The sequence below is a fragment of the Gymnodraco acuticeps genome, unplaced genomic scaffold (genome assembly GCF_902827175.1).
Source record: "Gymnodraco acuticeps unplaced genomic scaffold, fGymAcu1.1, whole genome shotgun sequence".
Taxonomy (NCBI): Eukaryota; Metazoa; Chordata; class Actinopteri; order Perciformes; family Bathydraconidae; genus Gymnodraco; species Gymnodraco acuticeps.
Window position 1 is genome coordinate 22,479 of NW_022990364.1, and position 15,517 is coordinate 37,995.

The 15,517-nt window shown below is 38.9% G+C and overlaps 1 protein-coding gene across 1 annotated transcript; it reads left to right on the forward strand.

Moving 5' to 3' along the window:
* Positions 1 to 545: 545 nt before the first annotated feature.
* tspan35 (tetraspanin 35) lies at positions 546 to 15,050 on the forward strand. Its single transcript, XM_034224233.1, has 8 exons — positions 546 to 763; positions 3,749 to 3,826; positions 9,796 to 10,011; positions 10,524 to 10,598; positions 11,838 to 11,945; positions 12,034 to 12,171; positions 13,490 to 13,582; positions 14,481 to 15,050. The coding sequence occupies exons 2-8, from the start codon at positions 3,770 to 3,772 to the stop codon at positions 14,538 to 14,540; spliced, it is 747 nt and encodes a 248-aa protein (XP_034080124.1). The 5' UTR covers positions 546 to 763; positions 3,749 to 3,769; the 3' UTR covers positions 14,541 to 15,050.
* Positions 15,051 to 15,517: the final 467 nt, after the last annotated feature.

Consider the following 15,517-nt stretch of genomic DNA (forward strand, 5'->3'; position numbering starts at 1 on the left):
CCAGCGTTCAGGGAGCTCTATGCAAGACAATGGGACTCCCTGTTAGTTAGCCAAGGGGTCCTGGTGTGTGAGGTGCTCCGCGGATTGGTCCATTCCGGTCATTTGTTGTAGATTTGGGTTTTCACACGTCACAGAACCCAGGAAGCAAACAATGGAAAAAGATAAATGTCCAACGAGGCGTTCTGGGGCAGCACAGACAGGTCTTTTCTGTGTTAGAGTTTTACTCCCTACAGGGTGTACTTTGAGGGTTTGAGACTCTGCAGACCGTTCACATGCAGAAAAACCTTCATAACACAAGGAGACGGGTAAGAACCGGAAAAGCATGACATGAGACCTTTAAATTATTAAAATGTGTTTAATTGAGAAAAAAAATCACTGTTAATCCGAAAGCTAATTGTTTACTTTGATTAGTACAACTTTACCTCTCTCTATCCCCTCCCTCTCTCGTGAGACCAGCCTTTCACTCCATGGTGATGTGTGTGTTATTACTCAGCTGCTTTAGTCACACCCACCTGCTCTCCCCCCCCCCCCCCTCCCTTTTTAGTACTTATAACCAGCAGACAGCCTTCCAACAAAAAGCAGAAAAAGTCACTCAGAGGCTGTTTCTTATCTAGCGGAGTCACAGGAAGTAGGGGACACAGAGAGTACACTGTGGGTCATTTTCCTTTTTTTCAGAGGACAGTCGAATAATACACTCCTCAGTTTACTCCCATCAACAGCCTCCATCACCAGAGTGAACGTCCTACGAGTTCTCCTGTGAAAGGTAAGAGAAACTTAACTCAATTTAAAGTTATCTGGTTAATTCTCTGTTGTTTTTCCAATTGCCGTACCAAACGTAGATAGAAATCCATCCAACAAAGATCCTTTGTCTCCTGAGACCTGCCTGCAATTATTCTGCTCAATGGCGTCCTTTGAGATTTGCCTGTCTGTTTTTTTGTTGTTTTTTATATAGTGAGTCAGAGACGAGAGGTTTTGTTGATCTAAGACTGGCAAATACATCTCAAGCACCCATTTCATATGTCACCTGCAAACAAGAGCCTCCACTCCTGTGTTACCAGGTGTTGCAAGCGCACATCCTTTTTTTCCAGAGATTTGCATGTGACTCGAGCTTGTTAATGCATCACCAGTGTCAGAGTGCAATGGCTGACCACGAGGAAGTGAAGCTCAAAAGGTGATGGAGGAAGTTTTAGGGAGTCAAGGCAACCATTCGTTACATTTTGAAGGCATCCTAACCTTCGAATGTATGATTAACTTGATGACAACCAGCTTACTGTAACTTAAAAACCTGACAAGCCACTTCCTTTTGCATCGCCTGGTTGTTTATTTACGAAAAGGGTTCAGAATAACTGTAAAGAGTGAAGTACATATGTTATAAGTGAAAAGAGGCCTTTAGGGATATCCCAATTCCTAGAAAAGCAGCCTGTTGCTATCAACAATAGGGTTCTGCTCTGTCATTGTCATCGGGGATTACAATTTCTCTGTGTTGTCCCCCCAAACAAAGGGCACTGTTTCACACCAACACACACACACCGATTTTTTTAATGTCTCTAGAACAGTAGGGCTTGTAAAAGGGTGTTGTAGGAGATAGGATGTGTGTTTATGGGGTCAGATATATGTTGTATCTCTTGCAAACACACTTGTAAAACACACCAAAGAGAATTTTGTTTTGTGTGTGTCAACAGATAAAGAGCTGTTGTTTTGTACCGCAAATGGCCATTGGTTATAGCCCCATAAAGTCTGATGGGTGCAATGGATCACTAAGTTTTCTATGCAAATACACACACTGGAGTCTCTGTTTATTTAACAAGAAATAGCATTTGTGTGCATTTTACATCCTATAGGCAGGTGGAATTAACTTAGTGCATTTACTCAAATACTGTACTTTAGTATAATTCTGAAGTACTTTATACTTCTACTCCACTTCAGAAGGGAAATAATGCAATTTTACTCCACTTCATTTATTTTACAGCTGTAGCTACTTTTAATACAATGCATCTTTAAAAAATTCAACTAGTAGACTTTTTCTCTGAGTCACAAACGAGTCAAATTACTTAAATATTTTACAAAACGTCAATCAGAACGGTGTTTGTCTACAACAGTAAATACTTGATGCAACATTATTGTCTATAAATGTCACATAAATACAATTATATACACACATAAAGGCAGTTTTTCTGCACAATAATTACTTTTTATACTTTAATTATATGTTGCTGATATAAAGTAGAATTTTGAAATCAGGACTTTTACTTGAAGTGAAGTATTTTAAGACCATAGTATTTATAGTTTTCTTAAAGGTAGGGTAGGTAAGAATGGAGAAACCAGCTCGAGTGCGCTTGCAGCCGGAACAAATCTGCCCCTTCCTTCAGACTTCCTCACAGAGCCCCTCCTCCAACACACACGAACGTGCACATGACCAATGAGGGCACGAGATAAGTTTGTGCACAGATGGAAGGCTGACAGGCAGGTAGGCCATCCAGTTACTTTAGCCGGGCCGGCTCAGATGATTGGTCGTGCTTTTTACAGTACTACGGCTTCCACAGATGAAATGTTTTAAGTATTTATTGTCAAAGAATTTAATGTATTCATTGCTATCGGGATGTTAAGAGCATTCCATGGAATATAACAAAGTGTTTCTGAAGTGAATTACCTACCTCACCTTAGATGCATAAGTGGGTCTTTTTTGATCCGGTGAGGTGGTTTTCTTAGAGTATCTTTGTAATTACATTTTTTTATCATTTCATATTCCAGCTATTCCTCAAAAAACATGTTTTGGATATTATGCCATTCACATTTTAAATTTACATTTGATACATTTTAAGAAATTGTAGTTTTTGTATTACTAGCCCAAGCTTCCTTAAGTGGGTCAAAAATGAGCCGCATGCATTTTCTATGGAATTTCGTATTTTTTTCAAAATGTAAAAACAATTTCTAAAATTATAAATAGTAAAAATTAAATATAAAATATGTCTAGTGTGAACCAAAATATAATACTAAATATTAAGTGATTTTTCTCAACCAAAATGACACAAATTGCATAAAAACACATATTATTCTAATACGGGTCCTTTTTGTCCAGTCACTCGGGCATCTAAGGGTTGAGTAAAGGGTCTGAGCACTTCCTCCAACACGTCTATATTTATATGATTTTGTAGTTTTATACCAAAATGGTCTAAATTTGGACAATAAAGTAGGAAAAGCTAATCATTTCCATATACAGTATGTTGTAGTTTGCATATCACTGGCTTAATGAAAGGTATTTTTGTATTTACTTCCTCAATCGTAACTTCTCTACACCCATTAACTCTAAACTAAACAAAGCCCTCACCCAAGTTCCCTGTGAGGTCATATATGTACTTGAAATGTCCTTAAGAGTGGACGTGAAAGGTGTTTGAGTGTTTGACAAAGATAAGTTATTTAGCTTACAAAGGGCAACAAGGTGACAGGTGGCAGGTGTTTTCCCACTCCCCTGCTCTCTCCAGGAAACCACACAATATATCTGTTAATTTGTCACCTAATTGGCGGTGCATAATGACTTTTTGACACTCGGGACAACATGTCCGAAACTCATGGAGATGACTAACAGCAGCAAACAAATGAGGTGATGTGATTCAAAGTCTGGTTAAAATGGTATTATAATGACTGAATAATAAACAACTTTAAATTGTTGCATACAAATCAGGAGACTTGCTGTTTGACTGTTTTGAGTAAAAATGCATTGATTTTCTTATTTCTTTTCTCCTTATAGGTAGAAAAATCAGCTGCTAAAATGGGATGCTTTGGATTCCTCAAAGCCATGATGGTGGTTTTCAATGGCATTATCTTCGTAAGTTTTTTAAATACTTCAAAAATATGATTTCCTTATCCAAAGTAAACACTGGCGCCATTTCATTTCACTTGCAGGTTGTTGGTTGCAGTGCAACAGATGTAGGAAAATATGCAAATAGAGAGAGAACATTGTATCTTTGTGATACAAATTGAATCAATGGGGCATTTCACCACCTGATTTGGTTTGTAGTATGAACATGATTTGAAACGTCCTCTGTTTAATGCACCTCTCCAAATGTTATTCACTTTTTACTGCAAAATACGTCAGTAGAAGAACATTTTAAACAATTCAGTATACAGTAGAGTGGTGTAAGAAATCCTAAAACAGGAAATTAGTTATTTCCCTTATCTCGAGGGTTAATAACTTAATGGGTTGCCAACTCTCACGCATCTCACGCCAAAACAAGAATACCGAAGACTAGAAACGGTTTTGAAAACTGTTGTCACGTAGTGATCGTCTTCTCAATAGAACATCTTTGATAATGTCTTCTGGCCAATCAGAATCAAGATAACGGCGTGGTGTTCTTGCAGGAAGTCCCGACGGAGAATACTTTTGCTGTAGTACATCTCTATATACATCGATACAATATTACGTGTTGATAGAAATCAACGCGTAATGAAATAAGACCCCACGGTTTGATGATTGATAGGTGTGTGGGCTGTCTTTCATTTTGACACACAGAACAATGGGGGCTATCCACCCTTATCCACAATGTAAAGTAATTCACACAGCCTCTTCCCTCTTCTCTCTGTGAGGAGCAGCAGGCTCAGCTTTCAGAACAAAGTAACAAAAAACTAAAATGGCATTCATTTTTTTTAAATATGTCGTGTAGTAATAGATGTATTTATTTTTCTTCTCAAGAGAGTACCAGAATGTGTATTTTATGTTAGTATTTCAAAAAATCTCCTGGGGGAGAATCCCCCCAGACTCCCCTGCAGGGGTTGGGTTTTCAGCATGTCAACTCTTTTACCTGTGGGGAAATTGCAGGATTAGCTCCAGGTCGCCCTTTTTATTTACTACAAGACAAATGTGCCTTTTTATTTCATACAGTTCAATTTGGATTGAGACGGAAATAATCTAAACCTCACGCGTAGCGTTTCACTGTCAAGGGGAGCGTGTATGTAATTACATTGCACTGATTTGAGCCCCACCACCAGACCCGGCGCCAGAACAAATCTAAAGGGAGGGCATATGATTTTCATGGGAGGGCACACAAAACCGTCACGTGCTGCGGGCCTGCGGCACAATATATATCAAACAGCAAGGCCAACAGGATTGCGTAAAGACGCACACTTATCATAAACATACACAAATAAAGGGCAACATAGAAACCACTTTTGAAACATTGTGTGCGTGGCAGCACAAACACTGGTAAATCACGAGCAAGGCACACTGGTTACGGATGGCAGCTTCCTCATCGCTGCACTCGGAGAGAAATAGTAGAGACGGAGACGATGAACTGTTTAGCCCGCCTTGGGCATGGTTTATGTTCCGATGCACTGCACTCGGACATGCTGTGGAGTGCATCGAGTCACCTCTGATGCGGCTTTCACACCAGCGCTTTTCCCTTTCTAGCTCCGAGCGGGAGCTTTTCTGGTTCAGCTCCGGTTTCCCTTTTCTGCTCCCGCTCTGTTCACACCGCCCAGCACCCGACTGGTGCTGCCGCTGCTGCGTCATGACGTCACCGTTTACATCGCTGATTTGCTCCCCAACGGCATTACGGCGCTCACAACAACGGGGAACTGCGTCGGGTCGATGATCGTGTTGCTTTTAATCACACGAAGCCAGATTAAATTAAATAACGACTTCTCCAACCTTATGCTTTTCTCCAGAGTGCCGTGGTTCATTGTTTATTAATGTGTTTCTGCAGCATTTACCGACCGCTGCAGTGCTGGCTGCTCATCCACGGGAGTTTCTTCTCCCGGTAGCTCCCGGTTAGCTCACACTGCAGCGGCCGCTCTAAAGTATTCACTGTCCAACTCACACAAGCAGCTGATACATATCCCCAGTTCCCCTGAATGTGTGTCAGTCTGAATTGACGCTGTTTGGCATCACAACGCTGTTATGAAAGTTTCTCTGGTATAAAATGGGTGATGTTAGCATAGCAACCGAAGCTAAACTGACTACTTGCTATTGCTATCCTATTGTGGCATAAACCGTTTTCTACAGGCACATTTTACCGGCGTATTTTTATTATGATTCTACTTGTGATAGTCGGACACGACAACCTGTGCAGCCCATGTATTGATTCCATCCGATAGCTGCTATAATACAAAACAAAACGTCTGCCTCTCTCCACAATGATCAATAACAGTGAACGGATGGTCAAAGTAAGATACAAATAAACAGAATCACATGAAGCCTGGTTAGTGTTGCCTGACTTTATAAAGTGTGTTTATAAGCACTACTGCTAGTAGGCAGGCATGACAGTCGACCCATGTTCAGGGGAGGTGGGTTTAGTTTCCTGCACGCCTCGACGTAAGAGAGACGTAAGCGACGCCACCTCTTAGCTCCGAAGCTCTTGCCTCTAGACCGACAATTTTTTGGAGCTGGAAGTGAACCGGATTCCGGAGCTAAGAGCCGGCGCCGCTGCGGTGTGAACAGGAAAACCGGCGCTTTTCAGGCTCCAGCTCCGAGCCGGAGCTGAAAAAGCGCTGGTGTGAAAGGGGCATGAGAGGGAGTAGCTAAAAAATCTATAATATCAACGACAGCTGACACGTAATAACGGCTCCGTGCCAGCTGATCTGCACCAAAGTACTAATTTCCTTATTTGTTTCCTCACGTATCTCTCTCTCTCTCTCCACGAGCTCTCACATGAAATGTGTTCTTTTGATGCGGCATGTCTTAGCAGTCCTTTATCAGTCTGTAATGCGTGTTTCCAGTCGCAAAAACCTTTGACAGTAAAAGCCGCATCAGATGAAGACGTGTTTACTTTAAACTGTCTACAGGGGAAACAAAAGGCTGCGTCTGCTTCTAACGAATATTCAAGCCATGGTCTGTTGTTGTACCATGCAGCAGCAAAAGTGCGCTTCTTTCCTGAAAACAATCTCCCTGGATAACGATCCAGCTTCACCTGCTTGGGTTCATTAACCCCAAGATCATCGCTAACTCAGCCCCGGGGTTTGCCGAGGTCAAGCTTGTGACATTAAGGCGTGCTGCTGCAACGGCAGGTGCAGGGTCGCCAGCTGCACCATCGGCTGCAGTTCTTTCATCGCTATTTCGTTTTAATAAATCCTTAGACCTTTTAAGCCAATTTTTTATGTCCATTTTGTAATTCAAACAGAAATGGGAGTCTACAGAATGCACAATAAACAAATCCAGAATAGGCGGCAGAGTGTGACGCTGTGATTGGTATAAATGGGGACGAATCACAAATCACAACAGACACATGCATTTATTTGACGTAGCCTGCGATTTTTTTTTTGTTCTGACATCACATACATCGTACCATAAAAGTTCACAGTTTATTTATAATTAAAAAAATAAAATATATATATTTTTTTATTTTTATAAATAATAAAAAACGTGTTTATTGGGGGAGGGCAGGAATGTCAAATGGGAGGGCCTGGCCCTCCCTGGCCCTCCCACGGCGCCGGGCATGCCCACCACCACTGTATGGGTTAGCCGGCCCTGCCATAGATTACCCAACACAAATACTCCGTGGCCGCCACTGCCGCCCCGTATTGCGCATGCGCAGATCTAAGATCCAGTAGAAATGAATAGGCCAAAATAGAGTCAGAGTATGAGAGTGAGAGTGTGTTAATTAATATATTTGGCAGTTTGGAGTAAATCTGTAGATTTGTTTGTGTGCGTGTGTTTCATGTATAGCTCTCACGATAATTAATTTTGTTGGATACATTTTCCCGGAAATTATTGCGATAAACGATAATATTGTCGGCACCGTTGTATGACCATTTTAGACCACTGACATAATGATAATATATAATAATAATTAAAGTACATCCTTTCAAACTGCTAGTCACATCCTCATGTAAATGGGAATTTATCGAGTTCATTTTTATTTATCGTACGATAAGTCAATTCATTGCTTATCGCGACAGGCACACAATAAAACAGTGGAAACAAACATGTGTTTGACTTTCATTAGTGAATGAAACTGTGTGCCCTTTATAGTCTGTGTCCAATATTGTGTATTTGTATATATATATCCTATATATATGCTAAGGTCCCGCTACTGACACGATAGCAGTCATTTCGTGCGCATATGTGTAATCAAACCCATGATATCAAAATCTCACTCCAGCCAGGTACCCAAAGTTGGCAACCCTGCTTAATGTGTTTTTGAAAGTATCTTTTGGTTAAATGCCTGAAATAAGGTCTGTGGTTAACATATAAAATATGTCAGTAAATACCCCACTGGTGAATATCTGAAGCTTTTATGTGTCATAAAAATTGAGGTTGCTAACAAGTGGCTAATTACTGAACGTCATATGTGAGCATAATGTACCTTCTTTAGAGCCTAATGCAGGGGTCTGCAACCTTTTTGAGAGCCATTTTGCCCCCCTTTCCACCATTGTTTTTTGTCTGGAGCCGCAAAACATATTTGATAGCTTATAAAGTTGTATACTGTTATATCATAGACACAAACTATAGTTTTTTGGCATTTATTATTTATTACATTATAGAAAACTGTTTGCCTCATTTGACCATTTACCTTAATAAGAAACAAAGAACTCTTATAAGGAGAATTAAAAAAAATACACAGGCCTACTTTAAATTAAATCAACACAGCACTTGGGGAGTCCTCTGCACATTTGAAGAAAATGAATATAATTAAAATGGGCCCACTTATAAATATATAAAACCTATAGCTGCACCCTAAAAAGAGTTAACTGATTGAATTATGACTGAAGGTCGTCAGCTGTCTTCCTCTTCCGTGTTGTTCCTCGATACGTAAAGGCTGCAGCACCTTTGACAACTTCTCTCCACATATCAAATATACCGGTTAGCATAGCCAGCATCGTTTGCTGTGAAAGCAGATAACTCTAACCGCGCAGAATTAAACCCTCTGTGTTCCTCCGGTACTTTTCTTTTCTTTGATTTATCCATAGTTCGCTCATCGAGCCGGGGGTCAGGTTATTCGCCTGCAAGAAAAGGCGCTGGCGGGGGACCGTGACGCATATTTTAGTTGACCTAATTAAAACCGTTTTGATTTGTATTTGCGTCACAGTATCACATCAAAATACAAGATACGAAACATTTTCAACCGTGCAACAAAATATTTTAATTTGATTTCCTTCTTATTTTTGTCTAAGCTCAAGGGAGCCAGAGCGGAGGGCTTAAAGAGCCGCATGCGGCTCGAGAGCCGCGGGTTGCCGACCCCTGGCCTAATGTTAGCTTTTTACTTGGAGATTGCACTTTTGCTTTAAAATCATAAAGTGGTGATGTGGAGATTATCCTGCTGAACCAAACATGTAAGTATCATACACATGTGTTTGCCACAGAACTTATGTTCTGCAATATTCCAAAATGGAAAAATCCCATTGCTTCTTGTCAAGGGATCCGTTGCAATGCTAACATCTGAGTCTTTCTATAAAAATACATCTTCCTTCACTGCTCTTTTCACCTGCATTACATTCTTGGACTTGAGAGAGACTCGTAAAAAGAAAAATGGTCGCAGAGACTTGGCCTCGTCGCTTATACGGGTCAAACTCCAGGATGTGCTTTGTTAAGCAAGTAGGCTAGTGGTGGTCTAATGGATTGTGATGTGGGCTCAAGATCGGAAGGTTGTGAGTTCAAAATCCCGCCAGGGAGAATGTCCCTGTAATCGGTAAATGTATGTCGCTTTGGATAAAAGCGTCAGCTAAATGAAATGTCATATTAATGTCAACATCTGAGCAGTTCATCAAATCTCTCTTTTACAGAACATTTTAAATAGTTTGAATCCTCATTGAATCCCCATTTCTCTGCTCCTGTCTCTTCCTATCCCTTACAAACTCCCTTAGTTGGCGGGTGCTGCCATCCTCGGCGTTGGGATCTGGGTGAAGGTGGACAGCGGCTCCATCCTCAGCTTTCTGGGTCAGATAGAAAATGCACCTGTAGAGCTCAGTCAGTTGCTGAATGTGGGCTACCTGCTGATAGCAATAGGAGCTCTGCTGCTCGTCATCGGCTTCCTGGGCTGCTGTGGAGCCGTCAAAGAGAGCAAGTGCATGCTGCTGCTGGTAGGTTGATATGCTGTTTAAAGATGTTTAGAGAAATATATTGACATTTTGGGAATAAACACTTTTTTGCTGAGCTTGATGAGCTGATTGAAACCTCTTTCACATATGAGATAGTATAAATAGAGCTAGTGTTAGCATTCAGTGAGTTATAAGGACACTTCAGTATTTGTTCAGATTAAACTAATTATAGGTTTTGTGTTAGTTAAGGAAATTCAAAGGTGCTGGTAGGCTGAATGTTTTCCTTTTCAGACAGAACAAGGCTAGCTGTTTTCCTCTTTTTCAAGTCTCTGTGCTATGCTAAGCTAACTAGCTGCCGTTAGCATGTTCTCACTTCTGATAAGAAAGCGAATAAACATACTTTAAAATTCTTCGTAATAAGCACAATTCCTTTGTTACCATCGAAATGTGGGAGAAATGAGAAAACACACTTAAAGTATAGATTAATGATGAATGTATACAATATTTCCCCACTTATCCCAACAAAATATGTAATATTCTGTTATTTTTCCTAGTTTTTCGTCATAGTCTTGGTGGTCTTCATAGCGGAGGTTGCGGGAGCGGTGGTGATCTTGGTATTCAGACCCTTGGTAAGTTAACGGAGGAACCTTTTCACTCATCAAACAACTAGATTGTCATAAAAAGTACTTCCTTCTGGTCCTTGGATGCAACACTATCCGTATGTCCAACAACCCAGTCTCACGGCATTTCGTGTTATAGTCACGTAATGAATTTAATCTATTGATACGTGTTCACCAACACGATTTTCGCATTTTTTTCGTGTCACACAGAACGATTTTAAAAGCAATGTATTTCTCTTGGTAGTGTGTTTCGTGCCTGCACCACGTCTTTTTGTCCGGTCGGGTCTTGGAATACCAGAAGCTGTGTGGTTCATAAAAACGTACTCAATATCTTACCCTAAGCCTAACCCTTTTATTTTAAATTGTATAATGTCGGAGTTTTTTTGCCATCCACGAGGAAAAGAAATGGCTCAGAGCCTCAGAATACTGAAATCTGTATTTTTTTAAATCTTCTTTTCCTTCTAATTTGTTATTATTTGGTGCAGGCACGAAACATACTACCAATAGAAATACATTGCTTCTAAAATCGTTCTGTGTCAGAATACTGAAATCTGTATTTCTTTCAAATCTGTTTTTCCTTCTAATTTGTTATTATTTACATTGCTTTTAAAATCGTTCTGTGTGACCCGAAAAAAATGGCGAAATCGTGTTGGTGAACACTAATCAATAGATTAATTTCGTGACTATAACACGAAATGCCATGAGACTGTGTTGCTATGTCTGTAAATGAAAGTCCTGAGTTCAATATTGTACTTAAGTAAATGTACAAAAGGATTAGCATCAAAATGTACTTCAAGTACAAAAAGTTGGAGTACGTATTCCGCAAAATAAACCATTTCTGAATAATACAAAGTACTAGCATGAATATTATGAACTTAAAGCATCAAATGTAAAAGTACTCTCTCTTTTCAGAGTCATATATTATAAGATTTTTAAAGATATTATATATATTATATAAGATATTTACATTTGTTTTTAGTAACAAATACAATACATGTCATATCATTTTAATGTCGTAGTTTGTCAATGTGAAGACACTTGATAAGCATTAAAGTACCGTATCATGTGTTTTTATATGAAAAGTAACTAACTGTGTATATTACCTGTAGTGGAGTAAAAAGTACTTAATTTGCCTTAATGTAGTGGAGTAGAAGTATGAAGCACCAAAAGTACAGGTCTGTTAACAATAATACTTAAGTACAGTACTTGAGCAAATGTACTTGGTTACTTTACCCCACTCGATTTTAGGCAGACGAGTTGTTCACCAAGTTTGGCGAAGCTGCAGTTAAGAACATCCGTAAAGACTACGGGAAAGATTCTGACGTCACAGGACTGTGGAACTCTACCATGAACACGGTATGAGTAATTCTGCTGAACGAACTGTCTTTTCACGCCATGTCTCCGATGCTTTATGTAACGTATACTCTCTTTGTGCTCACATCAGTTGCAATGCTGTGGATTCTACAACTCCTCAGACTTCGTGGGCTCTCCGTATTATGACAAGTATGGCCAGCTATTCCCACCGCAGTGTTGTCCAGGCCTTGTTGGTCCGTGTAACCAAACGGTAGCAGACAGTGACACGGTATGTGCTCTAGGGCAGTGCTTCTCATATGTTTTCAGTAATGTACCCCCTTTGAAACATTTTCTCAGCCAAGTACCCCCTGACCGACCCCGACATTTTTGATAGAAAAAGCCTATTTAAATAATTACAATATAGTGATTTTCCCTCAGTGTGTGATTGATTAACTCCGTCATGCATGAATTACATCAAACTAAGGATATGTTCATCGAACATAACAACAGATTTTTCCAAGGAGTTTTTCAATTGAAGTAATATATGTTTAACAAACCAATGAACAAAATGATATATTATGCAAAAACTTTAAAATACAATACACACATTTGACATGTTTATATGAGAACCCCCTTGATGGTTCTGTGAATATTTTATATAAAGTTGTGTTTTCTATTTAATTTATTGTACTAAGATTACTATTTTTGTAATCATGCATGGTATTCTTTTTATCACACATACCCCCTGCAGTACCCCAACGTACCCCTAGGGCTCCGTGTACCCCCACTTGAGAATCACTGCTTTAGAAGAACAAGGGTGTCCAAACTATACGGTGTGGCCCATTTTGAAACGGCCCTCAGCTAATTCCAAAAGTATAATGAAATATGGGCCACAAATGAAACTTGTGCTTGTGATATGTCAGCTGATTGCTGATATTGTACTTCAAAAATGTATATGTAAAAGTATATTAGGCAAGGCAAGTTTATTTATATAGCCCCTTTCAACACAAGGCAATTCAAAGTGCTTTACAAAAATGAAAGACATTAATAAAATGGCATTTAAAAACTGTTTATTTTTTCAAGATAATAAAGTAAACAGTTATTAGACAGTATGCATGTGTTAATAAGCCCACTTTTCAAATACATTTAGCAAATTAAAGTTGGAAACATTTTCAAACAAATCATAGTTTAAAAAAAAAAAAAGCCCAATAACTTAATTACATAACAAGCTTGAAATCTATCCTTCATATTTCCTCTTTTTATAAGCAATCTGAAGCTTCTGTTTTAAGGAATGAGCTGCTAACGTAATAAATGAAACCCTATGGAGAGCTGGGGTGTAGGCTCTGTAAAGCATTTTCAAGTATCAAACATAATTTACATTTGATTGACTTTTCTAACTTATAACTGAACTTATGAGGCGATATACCTCTAGTGAGTGGCCCACCCCTTCGTATATTTGTCTGTATGTGGCCCACAGTGAAAAAAGTTTGGACACCCCTGCTTTATAAGAACAACGAAAACATCTATGTGCATGATCCAAAACTGTTTTGTAATTTATAACGTTTTATCCCACCCTTTTTTTTACCTACACTATTAATTTTCCTCAGACGATCACGGGCTGCTTTCCAAAGATCAAGCAGCTGATTGACGAAAACACATCGGTTATTGTCGGAGTCGCCCTGGGAATCGCAGCTCTGGAGGTATGACCGTTTTTGCTTTTAAGTTAGACTGAGATGCACAAGAGAGCCATACATTAGTCATATTCTTGTTAATTATACTTACTTGCATGTCTAGTATCTATGAGGGCGTATGAGGGCCATTGTAGGTAAAGAATAAAACTTCAAAAGAAGAAAGCCTTGGCTTTTCTTTGAGATGAAAGCGGCTCATTTATATAAGAAAACAACTTGAATATTGTCTGTGATTATATCATAAAGTCATACTTTTGCAAGAAATGTTTCAGAAATTCTTTGTCAAATTTTACAAGGAAACAAATATAGGGACAATTGAGTCTTTTTGTTGTTAATAACTCAAATCGCGAAAGGAAAGCTACACACGTTTGTAGGGAGATGCGACAGAATGGAAATGTGCAGATGTGCATCTTTCCATTGTGTTATAGTTCCTGATGAAACTTCAAATATCACCTAAACCAAATTAGCATTATGTTTTCTTTTGAAAAAATAAGAATTCCAGCCGAGATGCTTATGGCAATTCTGAGACTGTGTTTCCCCACTGATTGCAACGTTTAATTTGATTACATCATCCACTGCAGGCATTATTTACATCAAGGTGATGTACTTTGCAAAGTGAGACAATGAAGTTCTTTGAAAAACAAACAAAACATTTGTTTTCCAATAATTCTTGTTCAGAGTTTTAAAAAAAATATATTCTTGACAATGTAGCCCCTCTCCTGCTCCAATATTATTAATATTTCAAACTTACAATGACCTTAATACGCCGTCTAATGATCAGATATTACAAACACATTTCTTATAGCTTAGCTTATAGCTTGAAAAACAAGCTATACAACATAATTTATTCCACATTTCCTTTCTTTTAACTTTTATGTGCGTGTTTAACTAATATATGTATTCTCCGCAGATATGTGCCATGGCTGTTGCTATGATCCTTTACTGCAGAATAAAATCCAGGGAGGACTAACTGCAAATGGAAAAGGATCGGTCTAATCACTGGAGCATTTCTACTTCCTTTACTGCGAGGAATGAAGGGCTATGCTTTTATTTTGCTAAAAATGCCTCGTTATTAAAGATATCAGCTATTGTGAAATCAGAACGACTGAATTACATAACAAATCTATTTTTACTACATTTAAATCTATCTAATAGATGCCGCACCTGAATGATCTATTTCCTAAGATCACTCAACTTTGTAAAAAAATAAAAAGCTTCACATGCTGCCTACTTTATCAAAAAATATTTTAAATATCATCAGTCACTACTGTACCTGTATCACATGGCCAGGTGATGAGGAATCACATGATACTGTGATAATGAAACAACGGCTGGCATGTAGGACACAGGAAACACTCTTGTAATGTTGTTGCCATGATGCAGCTTGTAAAATAGCAACAGGAGTTATGCATTATTTCTATGTATGTTGTGTGGTGATCAATTTTAAAATAAAGTACAAGGTATTTCTACGTCACGGTGAGTTTTGAGGTAGTTCTGTTCTTGTGTAATTACATTTTCTGTCCACAACGTGTCAGACTCTGTCTATAATGGACTGCATTGTGCAAACAGTATACTGCTGCAAGGAAGAAAAGTGTACCAGATGTCTGTAGGGTTCATTTATTTTATTTTTGCACTTGCGTTTTAAAGTTTTAAAGTGCAAACCTGCAATATATTCCACTACACAACTAGCTTTACACAGTATTTCCTATTTCTGGAGCACAGTTTCAGCAGTAGACGGCACCATTTTCTACTGAATAAGCTTTTATAAAGGGTTTGTAACTAATGGTTAATGCGTCATTAATAAATAAATGATTGATCCATTATTAAATATCTAAAATTCAGTCAGAGCAAAAACACGTTACACTTTTCTAGACAAAACACGTATTACACAGACACACAGATCTGTATTCCTACGCACAACACAAGTCCACAGACAGCGCCATGGAT

Bases quoted from the DNA above. Each gene is read 5' to 3' on its own strand.
- tspan35 (XM_034224233.1), top strand. From the start codon at position 3,770: ATGGGATGCTTTGGATTCCTCAAAGCCATGATGGTGGTTTTCAATGGC. The intron at 10,012-10,523 runs GTAGGTTGATAT...TATTTTTCCTAG, and splicing joins GCAAGTGCATGCTGCTGCTG to TTTTTCGTCATAGTCTTGGT. The intron at 12,172-13,489 runs GTATGTGCTCTA...AATTTTCCTCAG, and splicing joins CGGTAGCAGACAGTGACACG to ACGATCACGGGCTGCTTTCC.